The sequence below is a fragment of the Euleptes europaea genome, chromosome 1, assembly GCF_029931775.1.
Source record: "Euleptes europaea isolate rEulEur1 chromosome 1, rEulEur1.hap1, whole genome shotgun sequence".
NCBI classification, from domain to species: Eukaryota; Metazoa; Chordata; class Lepidosauria; order Squamata; family Sphaerodactylidae; genus Euleptes; species Euleptes europaea.
In genome coordinates, this window is record NC_079312.1 from 168461002 (window position 1) to 168478275 (window position 17274).

General features: G+C 46.8%; 1 protein-coding gene across 7 annotated transcripts in view; it reads left to right on the forward strand.

Moving 5' to 3' along the window:
- R3HDM2 (R3H domain containing 2) overlaps positions 1 to 17274 on the forward strand; it is a 204064-nt gene that overhangs the window by 83267 nt on the left and 103523 nt on the right. For 6 of the 7 annotated variants that reach the window (XM_056851265.1, XM_056851275.1, XM_056851291.1 and 3 more), the window contains exon 1: positions 3521 to 3603. The exons of the other annotated variant lie outside the window; for it this stretch is intronic. In XM_056851265.1, the coding sequence (XP_056707243.1) occupies positions 3573 to 3603 (31 nt within the window). In that variant the 5' untranslated portion in view covers positions 3521 to 3572. Of the gene's footprint in view, positions 1 to 3520; positions 3604 to 17274 lie in introns of those variants that run through there. 7 annotated transcript variants of the gene reach the window in all.

Consider the following 17274-nt stretch of genomic DNA (forward strand, 5'->3'; position numbering starts at 1 on the left):
TAGGTGGTATGACTAGTTTGCCTGAAACTGCCGTTGGGTTGCGCTTCGGTGGCTGTTCTCTGTTTGTATCCTGAATGTGTCAGTGGTCCTCGCTCCCTGGCTTGCAGAAAACCACATTTGCATTTGCCGTAAATCAGAAAGAGCCATGTGACTGCTGGGTGCCCTGTATGCCACCCCACCACGCTTGCAATATAATTATTAAGTATAACCTAAGAACATAAGAAAGGCCATGCTGGATCAGACCAAGGCCCATCAAGTCCAGCAGTCCGTTCACACAGTGGCCAACCAGGTGCCTCTAGGAAGCCCACAAACAAGACAACTGCAGCAGCATTGTCCTGCCTGTGTTCCACAGCACCTAATATAATAGGCATGCTCCTCTGATCCTGGAGAGAATAGGGATGCATCATGACTAGTATCCATTTTAACTAGTAGCCATGAATACCCCTCTCCCCTCTTCAAGCCTTCCAAGTTGACAGCCATCACCACATCCTGGGGCAGGGAGTTCCACAATTTCACTATGCATTGTGTGAAGAAATACTTCCTTTTATCTGTTTTGAATCTCTCACCCTTCAGCTTCAGAAGAGGACCCCACGTTCTAGTATTATGAGAGAGGGAGAAAAGCTTCTCCCTGTCCACTCTCTCCATGCCATGCATAATTTTATAGACCTCTATCATGTTCCCCCTTAACCACCTTCTTTCCAAGCTAAACAGCCCTAAGCATTTTAACCGCTTCTCACAGGGCAGTAGCTCTAGTCCCATGATCATTTGGGTTGCTCTTTTCTACACCTTCTCAAGCTCTGCAATACCCTTTTTTTAGCTGTGGTGACCAAAACTGTTCACAGTATTCCAAGTGTGGTCTCACCATAGATTTGTACAAGGGCAGTATGATAGCAACCATGGCTGCATCCACATGATTTCCCAGGCCTTTTTATTTCATCCCTAGCACGGGGCCTACACCTTACCTGTCCTCAAGTCCCTCCAGAAGCGGCTGTTTCAAAGTGGGAATGTGGCTCAAAGTGGGAATGTGGCTCATTGGGGAATGTGGCTCAAAAGAGCCACAGGGGTTGTGTCAAAGATACAAGCCCTGGAGACCAAGCCCTAGGAGGAAAGGCTGAGGGAGTTGGGAATGTTCAGAAGAAGAGTTGTTTTTTATAAGCCGACTTTCTCTACCACTTAAGGCAGAATCAAACCGGCTTACAGTCACCTTCCCTTCCCCTCCCCACAACAAACACCCTGTGAGGTAGGTGGGGCTGAGAGAGCTGTGACTAGCCCAAGGTCACCCAGCTGGCTTCGTGTGTAGGAGTGAAGAAACAAATCCAGTTCACCAGATTAGCCTCCGCCGCTCATGTGGAGAAGTGGGGAATCATACCCGGTTCTCCAGATCAGAGTCCACCACTCCAAGTTCACCAGCATCTGGAGAAGAGGAGGTTGGGGGGTGGGGCATGATTGCTCTCTTTAAGTACCGTATTTTTCGCTCCATAAGACGCACTTTTTTCCTCCTCAAAAGTGAGGGGAAATGTCTGTGCGTCTTATGGAGTGAATGTGCATCTTATGGACCCTAGCCCGGTCCATCCAGGACTCCCAGAGCCGGGCGGAGGGACCCCCGCCCCTCCTGCCAGCCGGCTGGGTGTGCTAGAACGACGCGAGCTGGCGTTCCCTGCCCCGAGGGCCAGCTGGGAGGTGGGCGGGGTGCACAGAGCTGGGCGCGTCGGGACTGCAGGCTGGGAGGCGGGCGGGGCGCACAGAGCTGGGCGTGTTGGGACGGCGCGAGCCGGCGTTTTCTGCCCCGACGGCCAGCTGGGAGGCGGGCGGGGTGCACAGAGCTGGGCGCGTCGGGATGGCGCGCTGGGAGGCGGGCGGGGCGCACAGAGCTGGGCACGTGGGGACGGCATGAGCCGGCGTTCCCCGCCACGACTCCCAGCTGGGAGGTGGGCGGGATGCAAAGAGCTGGGTGCGTTGGGACGGCATGCTGGGAGGTGGGCAGGGTGCACAGAGCTGGGTGCGTGGGGACGGCGCGCTGGGAGGCGGGCAGGACGCACAGAGCTGGGCGCGTGGGGACGGTGCGAGCCGGCGTTCCCCGCCCCGATGGCCAGCTGGGAGGCAGGCGGGTCGCACAAAGCTGGGCACATGGGGACAGCGCGAGCCGGTGTTCTCCGCCCCGACAGCTGGGAGGCGGGTGTCTTATGGTCAGGTGCGTCTTATGGAGCGAAAAATACGGTATCTGAAGGGCTGTCACTTAGAGGAGGGCAGGGAGCTATTCCTGTTGGCAGCAGAGGATAGGACTCACAATAATGGGTTTAAATTGTGGGCGGAAAGGTATCGGCTGGATATTAGGATTTATTTTTTTTGCAGTAAGAGTTGTTTGACAGTTGAATCGGCTACCTAGGGAGGTGGTGAGCTCCCCCTCACTGGCAGTCTTTAAGCAGAGGCTGGACAAGCACTTGTCAGGGATGCTCCAGTCTGATCCTGCATTGAGCAGGACTAGATGGCCTGTATGGCCCCTTCCATCTCTATGATTCTAAAGGGCCTGAGCCGCTGAGTGAGTATCACTGCTGTGTGTGCTAGTAACGAGCAGGTTGGTCCAAGTCCCCTCTGGTGCAGGTTGAGAATAATTTGGGCCACTGGCTCATGGCAGCATTCATTGGAACCACTTCCTGCTGGTCCCCCCCCCCACTTCGTGCAGCTGACCAGAGCAATAGTGGTGATTGGTGGGAAGGGCTCTGGGGATTGGCACAGCAGAGCGGATTGGTGCAAGTAAAGACAAACCTTTGAGATTGACAGGATCGTCCCTTCAGCGGTTTGACAGCGCGTGACACTTACAAACTCCCAAACAAGCCTACGTTGGTGTAATAAAAGATGCTGTCTGTCCCCTCTCTCCTCTTTGGAGACCAGCACATAACCCCCCTCCGCTGATCTTATAGACCTCTGGATAAGGCCAGCCTGGTAACTCTCTCCAGACAAGAATCGTAAGCATAGGAAAAGCAGATCAAGATCAAGAGCATGGCAATACTGTCAAGTGACGAAGTTGCATATCATCGATTTGAAGTTAAATATTAGTTGGATGTAAACAGCTGACTCATCCGCATTGGAGTCCTTATCAGTCCCATCCTTGCATCTGTCTCCCGTCTGCATGCTTTTGTCCGGCACCCGCCGTTCGCAGCATCTGTAGAAGCAGAGGCTCCTGTTTTAATTTCGGGCGACTTCCTTTTATTGCCAGGCCTGGTGATGGAAAAAGGGGACGCTGCGTCTTTAAATGCTTTCCCTGAGCCCTGCGGAGGCAGTTCTGCTCAAGTCTTTGAATGAGAAGGCGAGGGGGCGTGTGGAAGTGGCCATTGGCAGAGCTCCCTATGCCATCCCTTTGAGCAGCTGAAGTCTGCTTCCTTTCGCCGGAGCAATTAGCTTGTTGTAGCAGCGGCGAGGGGCACACAGTTTTCCTTTGGGGCTGGGGGGGTGCTCAGGCAGGCATGCAGGTGGAGGGGGGGGCGGAATGGATTCCAAGCATCACGGTCTCCGGGCGAAAATTCTCTGTAACAGTCTGAGGCAATGAGGTCTCTGTTTAGAAGGGGAAATAGATGACCTACTCGGAGTGCCGCTTTCACCGGGGTGAGTTTATTTTTAGAACGGAGTCTCTGCTGGTTTTCGAATTGGGGGGGGGGGGGAGAAGAAACCTCCTGTCAGTTGCAATGGATCTGTCTTTGTAGCTGCTTGCCTGTTAGGTACGTCAGCGACGGGAATGCCGGCCCGTTTTATAAGACACTTTTCTCAGAATGGTTTCTCGGATTGGTTTTTCTTCTAAATAAGGAGGCTCTTCTTTCATCTCCTCTCCCCTTCTCTGCCCCCCCGCCTCCTCCATTCTTGCAGGGTCTGGGTGGCTGTGTGTCATCAGCTTTTCTGTTATAACGCTTTGCATCCACCTCGAGGGAAGAAGGGAATCCCCTATAAACACGCTCTGCTCGTTCATGGTGTTAAGGGGGACCCTGCTGGACTCGTGACGATGGATTTTGCATTCATTCTAACTTGTGCTTGGTTTTGAAGGCGGGTGACCAAGCATTTTCAGCTATCTCCATTTATAAGCCCTGCAGGCCCCCTCCACCCCCCAATCCAGGTCCAAGGAAAGGTCATTGGCTATTGCGTTTGAAGAGCCGCTTGGTCAGCTAGCAGCTTCTGTGCCATGGAATGCAACCAGATTAAATTGCCATTTCGTTTCCGTCCTCACTTCCCTCGGCGTGGTCTTTATTTTTTATGTTTTGCTGGGCTGGCCAGAAGGGGTTCCCCCTGTTCCAGGTCTACATATGATTTTCTCTACTCTCCCCTTCCCTGTACCTTTCAGGCTGCCGGTCAAATCTTGAAACAGCCTTTTGCGGAAACAAATTGCATTAAATCTTTTTTAGCGCAAAGATGGGAACATGGCAGGTGCTTCCCTAGTATTCCAGGTTCAGAACTGGACTAATTTATGGGTACAGGTGAGGAAACAAAATTTAACAGCTGCTTCTGTTAGGTAGCTCTGAAGTCATCGGGGGTTGTTTGTTTTTTTGCTCCTCTGAATGAGAAATGCTTCAGTAAGTGGGTGTTCTGTTCAGTTACGTTCTGATGCTGACGAATGCTCCAGCATTCAGCGATGGAAGGGAAGAGGCTGAATTACCACTGCCTCTCCTTCCCACATTTTTCCAGCCCTCCTTGCAGTAGATGGTATCTTGAAGGCAGTGGAGAGCTGAGCTCGAGCTGAGGTTTGTTTTTGTGTGTCGCCCTCCAAAATGTCAGTCGCGTGTTTCTTCTTTATCGGTGTATATGTTCGGTGACCCTGCCCTGGAGATTCAAAGTGAACTGCAGTAACTTGAATTACTCACTCTCTCTGTACTTTACTTCTAAACTGGTGAAAGTCTTGTCTGCCTTTTTCTCTTCTTTTTTTGCTTTTACAAGTCAGCAAATGACTCCCTCAACCAGTCTTCTAATCAACCACACATATCCCGTGCAGTTATAATGCTGCCTTTCTGTTTTGTGGGGGTTCCGTTATGTTGTTCCCCCATAAGCTTTTTTTAGGGTGTGCTTTGTGTCCGTTTTTATCTTTAGTGCTAGGTATGTCACCTTTTCACTGGGCTGCAGAAGCCCATAAACAGTTGGATCTGATCTGTCGGCCTTAATGTAGCTAATAGATGTCATATAAGTTGATGCTTAATGCTTTATTCTGTGTAGCTCAGTCACTGTCTTAGACTTTGAGAGGGAAAGAGTTAAGAGCTATTTTTATGGTTGGGCATAATTTTCTTCCGTGCCGGAAACAGACAGCTGCCCCTGTGTTTGTAAGCAGCCCCTGAATCTCCCCCCCCCCCGCGCGCTGATCTGTAAGCAATAAGACTGTGGTTGGGCATAATTTTCTTCCATGCCGGAAACAAACAGCTGCCCGTGTTTGTAAGCAGCCCTTGAATATCTCTCCCCCCCGCACCGATCTGTAAGCAATAGGACCACCGTGTGTAGAGAACTATCAGGAAGCAGCCGTACCTGTGCAAGAAAGGGTTAAAAGAAATTCCAGCACAGCTGCACATCTTGACATTATAGAAGAGGTGGGTAACTTTCATGCGAGATTTTCAGGAAATCCCCACGGTGGATGGCCCCCCTTAATCGTTGCCAGGAGACAGCTCTGACGTCACTGACAGCAGTTCCCCTCTGCATGTGGGTGTAGTTAGCAGCCTTCCAGAAGGAAACCGGTGGCTGACGCGAAACTGGTAAATACGTGCTTCTGTACTTTTTATTTAAAAACAAAACAAAAACCTCAGAGTCGTTTATTTCTCCTTAATGACCTTGCTCGCAGCTGTGAATTTTGCAGAATTCGTGCTTACGGCCGAATCTTCGTCTGTGACTCCTGTTAATGGATTAAGCAGGAGTCTCTTCCTAGGGCTTTTTACGTCATCAGAGTGGGGAAGCCCTTTGTTTTGGTGCATTCCCCAGAATGGGAGGAGCATGGAGACAGGAGGGGGGGGGAATAAAAAAGCAGCACGACCTTTTGCAACCTTTAAAACAGATCGAGAGCAGCGAAAAGAATCGACTTTGATTTCTGCTTACATAATGCCCAGATGAGGACGGGAAAGCGTACCACTTCAACAAGAAGAAGCAAAATAAGTCCCATTGTGTTCTGTAACAATGCGATATATAACAAGACTTCTTAGCCGCCGCCCCCCCCCCCCCACGGGAACCAAGGCAGCAACAGTAAGACAAGACATCTGCTTACGTGGTTCTGTACCCCCATTTCCCCCCCGCTGAATTCGCTGGTCAGTGCCCTGGAGAGCTTTGCCGGCCGTGCCCGAATTTACAGTTGGATCTTATGGCTTTGTTTGTCAGATGTGTCATCAGCATAGCTGCGTTTGTGAGAATTTGGTGTTGGTTGATGAAGTGATTTATTCAGTGTAAGTACGGCCTGCCTCTTAATAAAAAGGCTTCTGACCCTTGGGAGGCTTTCAGAGGGGAATGGACATGTTCGTGGAGGAGAGGGCTATTCATGGCTACTAGTAAAAACGGATACTAGTTATGATGCATACTTGTTCTCTCCACGATTAGAGGAGCATGCCTATTATATTAGGTGCTGTGGAACACAGGCAGGATGGTGCTGCTGCAGTCATCTTGTTTGTGGGCTTCCTAGAGGCACCTGATTGGCCACTGTGTGAACAGACTGCTGGACTTGATGGGCCTTGGTCTGATCCAGCAGGGCTTTTCTTATGTTCTTATGACCTGATTACATGAAGGCTGAGTGGACCAGCCCAAAGGTCCATATATGCTGACTCTCTCTCTCTCTCTTTTTTTTTTGCGAATAGTAACCGGTTAGATGTTCCGCAGAAATTCCAAAGCAGGGCATGAATAGGTAGAGCCATTTCCTAATAGTCTGTAGCTTCTAGCAGCTGTAGGTAGGCTGTTTCAGAATATGGTGGTTCCAGTAGTGGCTCAAACCAGTTGGTACTTACCTTCCATGAATGTAGCTAATTATATATTTGTAAAAAAAAGTGTGTGAGTGTATGGAAAAACCCATGTGTGGTCTATGCAACATCCCGCAGCAAAGAAATCCATAGGTGATTTGTGCCTTGAGTAGAATCATATCGTGATAGATTCTGCAACTCCCTTCCTCTAAATGAGGAGATATAGTTCAACCCGGGCTTATTGCCAGACTGGTTTTCAGGTTTTTCTGCATGTCTGTGGTATGGAACCAATTTACATGTCACTTTATAAGTGGCATTGGCATGGACTCTTAGATGTTATCTAAAGGTCATTGCTGATTAAGAATGTTTGGTGAAGTCAGTCAGGGTAATGTACTTTTGAGATCCCTCTGAATCTTTCTTTCTTTCTTTCTTTCTTTCTTTCTTTCTTTCTTTCTTTCTTTCTTTCTTTCTTTCTTTCTTTCTTTCTTTCTTTCTTTCTTTCTTTCTTTCTTTCTTTCTTTCTTCTAATTACAACTCTCATTCTTTCTTTCTTTCTTTCTTCTTTCTTTCTTTCTTTCTTCTTTCTTTCTTTCTTTCTTTCTTTCTTTCTTTCTTTCTTTCTTTCTTTCTTTCTCTCTTTCTCTCTTTCTCTCTTTCTCTCTTTCTCTCTTTCTCTCTTTCTCTCTTTCTCTCTCTCTCTCTCTCTCTCCCTCCCTCCCTCCCTCCCTCCCTCCCTCCTCCCTCCCTCCCTCCCTCCCTCCCTTCCTTCCTTCCTTCCTTCCTTCCTTCCTTCCTTCCTTCCTTCCTTCCTTCCTTCCTTCCTTCCTTCCTTCCAATTTGAATTTATCTTCACTCAAGGATTAGCCATGTGATAACCTGTGTTTCCAAGGACACCCGCCTACAGGTAGGGACATAGGACACGTGCCCAAATGCTTCCGAAGTGCTCTTTTCGCTGTAAAGCTTTTCAGGCGTTGTATTAATATCTGGAAACAATATTCCCTGTACTCTGTTCATTCTCTTTCTTTTACGTTGGATTGAACCCTGAGATGGATTCTATGGCAACAGCCACTCCCCCCCCCCATCAGCAGAACATAATGTTTCAAATCAGACCTGCAACGCCAAACGTAGCTCACGAACCACATATGATGTACCTTCTGTTTTGCTTCCTGGCTGGGACTAAAACAATGACAACAACAGAAGAAGGTGAGGGAAAGGGTTAAGGCTGCTGTTTCCTCTTAATTAATGAACTCTCGCTGCTGTGAAGGAATTCGGCTCTACAGTTTTCCCGGGTTTATTTTGTCGGCTTCTGTATCAGTGCTTAACTTTATTAGGCTGATATTTGTTAAAATGAAAGCGTTCCGCAATCACAGCCCTACGCAGAAGGAACGGGCTGCTTTGAAGCTCATCTTTGGTACAGAGTCCTTTAAGAGCAAAATGGATTTAAAAGATCTCGATTTTTAAATGTCATTCTCCCGATCTAGACACTGTGTTAACACTTGCAACAATTTTATGCATCTCAAGGTTTTCGATTATCGCTGCATTATTCATGAAGGATGAAAAGGTAAATGTTCAGTCTGGAACAAAGTGGCATGTTCCCCCCCCCTTTTTTAAATTACCTGGTAAACAATTGGATCTGGGAAATAGTCAATTTGCATTTAGGCCCCAGAATGTGTTATAATGTCTCATTTTACTAAATCCTGCAAAATATGATGTGTGCTGGATTGTGACTCAGTTCCTACTCCCCTCTCCATTCCTGTAAATGCACTTCCATCTAGATCTGGAGGTGTTGGGCATGCTGGCTCAGGACATGTGGCCGGTGTTGATCCCATTAAGTCCAAATGGCAAATTGGGAGATTAACGATGCTAGCGAGAGTGGTACACTTCAAACAAAGTGCGGTTGCATCACTGTACATGTTTTCCCCTTCTAGCTTAAATGTATATCCTCGTGTCAGTACTGAACCCCGCATGCCTTGAGGTCTGTGGCTGCCCATTAAAAAGGTAAAGGTACCCTGTGCAAGCACCAGGTCATTTCTGACCCATGGGGTGACATCACATCCCGATGTTTTCTAGGCAGACTTTGCTTATGGGGTGGTTTGCCAGTTCCTTCCCCAGTCATCTTCCCTTTACCCCCAGCAAGCTGGGTACTAATTTACCGACCTCAGAATGATGGAAGGCTGAGTCAACCTTGAGCCGGCGACCTGAAACTGACTTCCTTTGGGATTGAACTCAGGTCGTGAGCAGAGCTTGGACTGCAGTACTGCAGCTTACCAATCTGCGCCACAGGGCTTTGGCTGCCCATTACCCAGTGATAACAGCATCTTTTCAGCTGCTGAAAAATCGAACTGTCGTAAAATCAATGGACTGCAACATTATGGCTAGATTTCAGTGAAGCTGCTCCAGCATTTGGCCCAACATGGCTTGAATACTGTTCTACCATGAAGCCCCCACAGTACTTACCTACGCATACTCCTAGCTCAGCACTTGTCTTCGCATCTAGTAATGCAGGAACCTTCCATCTGTAGTCTTAGTTGAGGTGTGCCTCCTCCCTTTCTGTAGAAGTTTCATTCAGCCTTTGCTCTTTTCCCAGCGTGGTGCAGTGGTTAAGAGCGGTGGTTTGGAGTGGTGGACTCTGATCTGGAGAACTGGGTTTGATTCCCCACACCTTCACATGAGCAGCGGACTCTAATCTGGTGAACTGGATTTGTTTCCCCACTCCTCCACATGAAGCCAGCTGGGTGACCTTGGGCAAGTTACAGCTTTGTTAGAGCTTTCTCAGCCCCACCTACCTCACAGGGTGTCTGTTGTGGGGAGGGGAAGGGAAGGTGATTGTAAGCCAGTTTGAGTCTCCCCTAAGTGGTAGAGAAAGTCGGCATATAAAAACCAACTCTTCTTCTTCCTCTTCCTCCTCCATCAGGTATCTACTAACGACTTCTTGATGGGAAATTTTTAAATAAATGAAAGTCCAATTCAAAGAGATATCTGAGGTGAATTTTCATTTGCTTAATAATAATAATAATGATAATAAGAATTGGTTTTTATACCCTGATTTTCTCTACCTTTTAAGGAGACTCAAACAGGTTTACAGTCGCCTTCCCTTCCCCTCCCCACAATCACGTTCCCTTCCCCTCCCCACAACAGAGACCTTGTGAGGTAGGTGAAGCTGAGAGAGGCCAGAGAGAACTGCGACTAGCTCAAGGTCACCCAACCTGGTTCACCAGATCAGAGTCTGCCACTCATGTGGAGGAGTGGGGAATCAGACCTGTTCTCCAGGTTAGAGTCCACCGCTGTTAACCATTACACCATGCAGGTTCTTCTCAACAATAGCTGAGCTAGACGCCCTGCTTTGGGTGCCCCCACTGAAGCTGGATGGGCAGCAACCTGAGAGAGGGCCTTCTTGGTCACAGTGCCAAAATTATGGAACTCCCTTCCCCAGGGGCATTAGTTGGTCTCCATCTATCCCTGTCTACTGCCAGCAGGTGAAAGACTTCTTTTGTTTTCTCTGGCATTCCCTCTGTGGTCCCTCCTTTCAGGGAGCCAGAATGGTGTAGTGGTTAAGAGCGGTGGTTGGGAGCAGTGGACTCTGATCTGGAAAACCGGGTTTGATTCCCCACTCCTCCACATGAGTGGCGGAGGCTAATCTGGTGAACCGGGTTGGTTTCCCCACTCCTACACATGAAGCCAGCTGGGTGACCTTGGGCTAGTCACAGCTCTCTCATCCCCACCTACCTCACAGGGTGTCTGTTGTGGGAAGGGGAAGGGAAGGCGATTGTAAGCCAGCTTGATACTTCCCTAAGTGGTAGAGAAAGTCAGCATATAAAAACCTCTTCCTCTTCCTCCTCCTCCTTCATCTTCCCGCCTTGTGTTTTCATTTGCTGCCCTCTGTTTGTTAGCTCTGGTTTCAGATATGATTTATTTGATGATGCTGTCGTGATTCTTAGCCGCCTTGGTAGCCCTGATTGGGCAGAAAGGCAGGATGTAAGTATTGTAAATAGACTTTACAATTGAAATAACTGTCACCGTTAGAACAATGACAGAACGTGGCCACTACCTTACTCTCTTGTGTTAAGGAACCAGTCCCATGGTACTGACAGCAGGGTGAACACAGTGGAGGAAATATTCACTGTTATACAACTTCAGGGGTTGCACTGTGGTTGGCATGCATGCCCCCCGGACAAGCCATAGGGCACTCGTTGCGTATGTATGTATGTATGTATATGTATGTATGTATGTATTTATTTATTTATTTATTTATTTAAAACACTTTTATGATGCCTTTCCACCTAAAAAGGCAGTGAACATCAAGACATTATAACATATGCAGCAGAACACTGAGTTACCCAGGACTGTTCTGTCGATTACAGAACTTGCTTTGGACTAGGAAAGTGCGTGCATGCATTCGCGCACGTGTGTGTCTTGCCCCATGTTTTGTGTTCCAGGGGAAGCTAAATCTGGTAGAAGATTCCCATTTCCCTAGCGCAGGGTGAATGCGTGAAATAAGAAACCTGCAGATTGTTGGCCGGCTGACAACCAATAGTTGCTGATGATCATCCTGTCAACAGCTCTGCCCTGTGTCCTTTGGCTCCGCTTGTGCTCTGCTGTTTTGATGCCGTTGGCGGTGCTGTCACAGGAGATATTTTTACCCGACCCGTGATGATGTTGGGATTCCGTGAGCAGCCAACGTAACATCTGTCCGGATGGGTAGCGTTTGCAAACCCAGCTTGTTCCCACGAATGTCCACGGGGACTTGAGTGTTTCCACCTCATGAAAACCCAGCCAGCCCAGTGACTCCACAGTTGCAATAACGTTGGCGTCTTCGTTTGATGCGCTTCGTCACTGGTCTCTGTGCTAATTAGTGGTGTCGATTGCACCTGGATAACAGAAGACCTCTGTGTTGGGGTTTTCAGGCTATTAGCTTTCTAACAGCTGTGCTAAGAACAGAGCGTAAAGGGACTGTCTCGCCAAAGCCACACTGGCCGAGAGCATCTCTTCTGCCTCAAAATGAAGTTAGCGCAGAGATGGAGCCAAGATGTTCCTGCGGTATCTAGATGAAAGGAAACTGTGCTTCACTTGAGGGCAGTGAAGCAGAAGTAACGTCAGGGTGAGATCGAGTGGGCTCTTGTGCCTTTAGTCAGCCGCTGTTTCAGATTCAATTTCTTCTTCCTGGAGGGCATATTGCCGTTTTCCTAGCGCAGCATCAATGCTAGGCCTTTTCTAAAACAGTTGTTAGAAAGAACTTGGAACGTGGGATGGAATAGGAAGATAACGGGACCTATCCTCTTTGAAGCCATGGTTTGTAAGGGTAAGGCAAACGTCCCTAAGGAAATGTTAACAGTGGCTGGGGAATATTTTTGTGTGTGCGTGTTTTATTTTAAAATGTGACTGCACATTCACCGAGATCTATAGCTAACAAGAACAGTTTTAGGTTTTGGAAGGCTGTTCCGGCATCCCCTCTGTCACAGAGGTGGAGGGGAAGGGGTTGGGTTTGCTGCGACTGGGGGAGAAGGGAATGCTGATAATTTTGCACCCACAATTTGAATTTTGTTTGTTTGATTGTTTTATTTTTTGGGAATGTCACATTTTCATAAATTATTTTTTTTCTCCCCTTTTATTTTTAGACTGTTAAAACAATTGGGGGGGGGGAATCAGCAAAATAATAAATGTAAAGATATATTTTAATCGTGGGTATCTGTCGAATGGATAAATAATGTTATGAGAAACGTTGCCCGATGTGGTATGTGGCAGGGTGCTCTGATGGCAATTTTCACACATGTTCATTATGAAATAATAATTCCAGTTATTACGCAAATATCATAATGTGGGAATCCATGCTTGGTTCCTCAGTGGTGTTTACATCAGTGGTCTTTCCCCCTGTGATAGCCAGATAAAGTTGGCTGTGAGAATTAAAACACAGTCACGCTCTCTTGATCCAAGAGGCAAACTGGTGGAGTCCCAAATAGCTCAGTGGTTATAGGACAACAAGTGCAGAATTATAATTGCACAGAATTATAAAAGTTCCTTCAGATCTGAGAGCCAACATGATGTAGTGGTTACAGTATCAGACTAGGATCAGGGAGATCCAGGTTTGAATCCCCATTGTACCAATAAGAACATAAGAACATGAAGAAAAGCCATGCTGGATCAGACCAAGTCCAGCAGTCTGTTCACATAGTGGCCAACCATGTGCCTCTAGGAAGCCCACAAACAATACGACTGCAGCAGCACCATCCTGCCTGTGTTCCACAGCACCTATTATAATAGGCATGCTCCTCTGATACTGGAGAGAATAAGTATGCATCATGACTAGTATCCATTTTAACTAGTAGCCATGAATACCCCTTTCCTCCATGAACATGCCCACTCCCCTCTTCAAGCCTTCCAAGTTGGCAGCCATCACCACATCCTGGGGTAGGGAGTTCCACAATTTCACTATGCATTGTGTGAAGAAATACTTCCTTTCATCTGTTTTGAATCTCCCACCCTCCAGCTTCAGCTGATGACCCCGCTTTCTGGTATTATATGAGAGGGAAAAAAGCTTCTCCCAATCCAGTCTCTCCATACCATGCATAATTTTATAGAGCTCTTTCATGTCTCCCCTTAACTGCCTTCAATAAAGCCCACTGGGTGACTTTCAGCTCAGTCACATGCTCTCAGCCTATACTAACTTACAAGGTTAAAATGGAGGATAGAAGAAGGATGTAAGCTACTTCGGGTGCCCACTGGAGAGAAAGAAGGGAATAATAAACAAAGTAAATAAAAACAAAATACTTCTCTGAAGTCCCATTCCCCACCTTTTTTTTGGCTGTCAGACCCCTGGTGAGGTTTTCAAGGCAAGAGATGTTCAGAGGTGGTTTGCCATTTCCTGCCTCTGTGTCCGTTTCCTAGCTTGGTATTATCTATTCTCCATTTCTGGGGTGTCACTTGCCGCCTCGTTTGCTTGTCGATCCCCAGCTAATATCCAACCTATCATGGTGGTGTCTTGTGTAAAACTCTTTGGGCAAGAAGAAGCTGGTTTTTATATGCTGACTTTCTTTACCACTTAGGGAAGAATCAAACCGGCTTACATTCACCTTCCCTCCCCCTCCCCGCATCAGACACCCTGTGAGGTAGGTGGGGCTGAAAGAGTTCGGAGAGAACTGTGTAAGAGTGGGGAAACAAATCCAGTTCACCAGATTAGCGTCCGCCGCTCATGTGGAGGAGTGGGGAATCAAACCCGGTTCTCCAGATCGGAGTCCACCACTCCCAATCACCGTTCTTAACCATTACACCATGCTTTGCTTCCCTGTTGTGGATAACTGCACTTAGTTAGACTGATGCTCAGTAAGTAAGTAGCAGTAATTCTTCTGTGGGCAGGAATTCCAAGAAACAATATGTGCAAACCCCCATCCCCCAGTTCTAAGGGAGGTACTCACACGCTCTCTGTCTTCTGAACATAAAGCCAGGATGGGCAAGTGGTGTCGCAGTCTTGCGTAACGCAACATGCCATATACTGAAGAAAAAGTAGTGCGCTGTGATGGCATGGTGGCTCCCATTTAAACAGCCGGGACAGGTTCCAGCACTTAGAAAAGAGCCAAGCCACTCATACCTGCAGATTGGCAGAAGGAAGGTTTGAACAATGGAGGAGGAAGCTATGTCTCCTCGTGGTTGGAGGGTTCCTTCCCTCTTGTAGGCAAGGTTGCTACGGAGCAACCTCAGTAGCTGCCTTCCCTTAGTGAGGCAGGAAGGAATCTGGAGGCAGAGGGCAATTCCAGGCAGGAAAGGGGAAGTGGTAAAAGTTCTATTAGTTCCCGCCTACCTTAGCACCGGAAAGGAATGACCCATCTGTCTCCAATATGCCCTCTGCCTCAAAGTGAGAAGGGATGGGTGGCATGCATCTTGGTGGATCGCTCAAGGAGATTAGCTGCTCACTGCGGGCCTGTAGGAAGGCTACATTTCTGCTCCTGGATCTCTGCTGCTTAGTGCTGTGAAATGTTGCTATTTCAGCATTGGGGGCTCAAACCACTGCGACTTGAGAAACAGTTGATCTCTTTTGCGATGTCAGCCCAGGGTTCAACTTGTGAGCCGCCGCTGCCCATTTGCAGCCACGGGAGGGCCCTGAAGGAGAGGAACCAGCCAAGGAAACAGCGCATCAGCAGGACCAAGCAGGTCATCTGATTCTTTGGCCCCAACGAAAGTCTCCGGGACTGCTGTGATAATTGATCTGAGCAACTAGGAGGGATGTTCTCTGTGGCTACAAATTCTGTGGGGTGGCTTCTGCTTTTTTTCCCTTCTGACTCTTCCCACCTGAGTCTGCACAGGAGCTAGATCTGACGTTTCCCCCGCTTTCTCTGCACTGACCTGGAGAAACTATGCTCTTCTGTTTCCTCGCATCTGGGTTTTCAGTGTCTGTGTGGGATGCCTTTGAAACGGAAGCACCTCGTTTGCTTTGAAATTCAGCTGCACGGCAGACATGTGCAGCACTTTTTGGTTTAAAAAAGGAAACTTAGGAACACGGATAATAACAATAATAAAAAAAGTCTTGTTGCTCATAGTGATAAAACCTGTTGCCATGGAAGCGTGATTCAGATTGGCTGACCTGGAGGCCGATGAGCAAATAGAAAACAAGAACGTCGTCATTTAACCTTGCAGGATGTACTGATTCGGTGAGATGTGACGTTAACACCGAAAACCTTTGTGGAATTGAAGTGCTTGGGCAGCAAAAGAGTTGCTGTGGGTTCCTTCCCCCCTCTCCTGCTGAGGACCTTGTTCTGTAATGAAATTTTTTAAAAACGGGTACTAAAAAGGCCTCATGAGAACCAACTTTTAAAAAAATAATTATTAAAAAATTTCAAAATAGAAAAACACATTGCATACACAATAATTTCACATGCATACAATATAATCAATCTTCCAGGGAGTTCATTTTGAATTAATCTTCACATCATGCTGGATATTTGTCTAAATAATCATCTGTTTGAGTCCTTTATCAGTATTTCCACTGCTCTCAAACTGTCTATCAAAACAATACTTAATAAAAATCATATTACCCATTCTATGCATTGCTTTTGTTTTGATCTGCTGCATTAAACTATATTTCATACACAAAATCAATCTACTGCCTTTATATTACTGTTCTTTTACATATTAATAAGCCTCCGCCCTTCTTTACTGAGTTATAATTTCTACTTTATATAATCAAACTATAACTCCCATTTCTTCTGAAATTCTTCCATCGTTTTGCCTTTCACCAAATTGGATAATTTAGCCAGAGAACCAACTTTCTGATTGCCAGAATCTTGTACTGTGGCATGTCCTGTGCCCGCTTGTTCTGTTGTTTGTAGATGGGTTCGTACAGTGGTTCCCAAATGTTTTGGGCCACCGCCCCCTTGGTTCCACAAACTCAACCCCAGCGCCCGCCACCCTATCCTATAAAAAGCATTATTCAAAATAGGGGTTTGCATGACGCACTAAAGAAGGTAAGAACAATAAAATTTCAAAACAGTAACAATTAGTTGCACATCTATTCAAAATCAAATTAAAACTTTTTAGTTGAGATTTATTCAACAAAGCTGGTGAACTTGATCCGGAGGTACCAGCTCTTCAAAGTAGTTTCACCAAATTTGCCAGCATAGTGCCATAGCTTGATCTATTGTAAATTAGTGAGCAACACAGTTAAAGGGTCCCACCTCTAGTGCCCCCCTGCTGCCCTCTTGCCTCTTAGTGCCCCCCTAGGTAATCCCACTGCCCCCCAGGGGGTGGTGCTGCCCACTTCGAGAACCACTGGGTTAGTAGATCAACCTACCTCTTGAGATAAACGGTTTTTCTCTGAGCAATTCAAAGTAGTTTTAAAAAAAAAAACATCTCTGCTTCTTTGGAATGAAAGAAGGAATGTATTTTCAGTTTCACAGTTTGCCCATAAATTGGATGACTGGCACATCTTACAGATGTGTTAGGCTTTTTTCCCTCTTGATGTTTGGTGACAGCATTTTACAGGACTGGAAGGTACATTTCCTAAGATTGTCAGTGAATTGATAACTAAATATTTCCATTGCAGAATATGAGTTGTGTGTTTGCATGTGGCAGTAACAGTATAGATATTGCAGATTTCATCATTGCAAGTTTTTTTTAATCTATCCTTATCAAGTATTGTTATAGGGTGTCTTATGATTTATGTCAAGACACATTATTATGATAACTACTATTTAATGCAAGTGATTATATTGCTGTTTACAGCTCATAATTATTGCTATCATCATATATTGTTTATTATATTATTGCTTATTATATCATATGGATTTTTCTTTTCCTTTGATGTAATTGTAATTGTCTGTGATACGGCTTCTATTTTTCTCTTTTCTTTTCTGTTCTTTGACTCTCGAAAGCCTATACCCTGGAA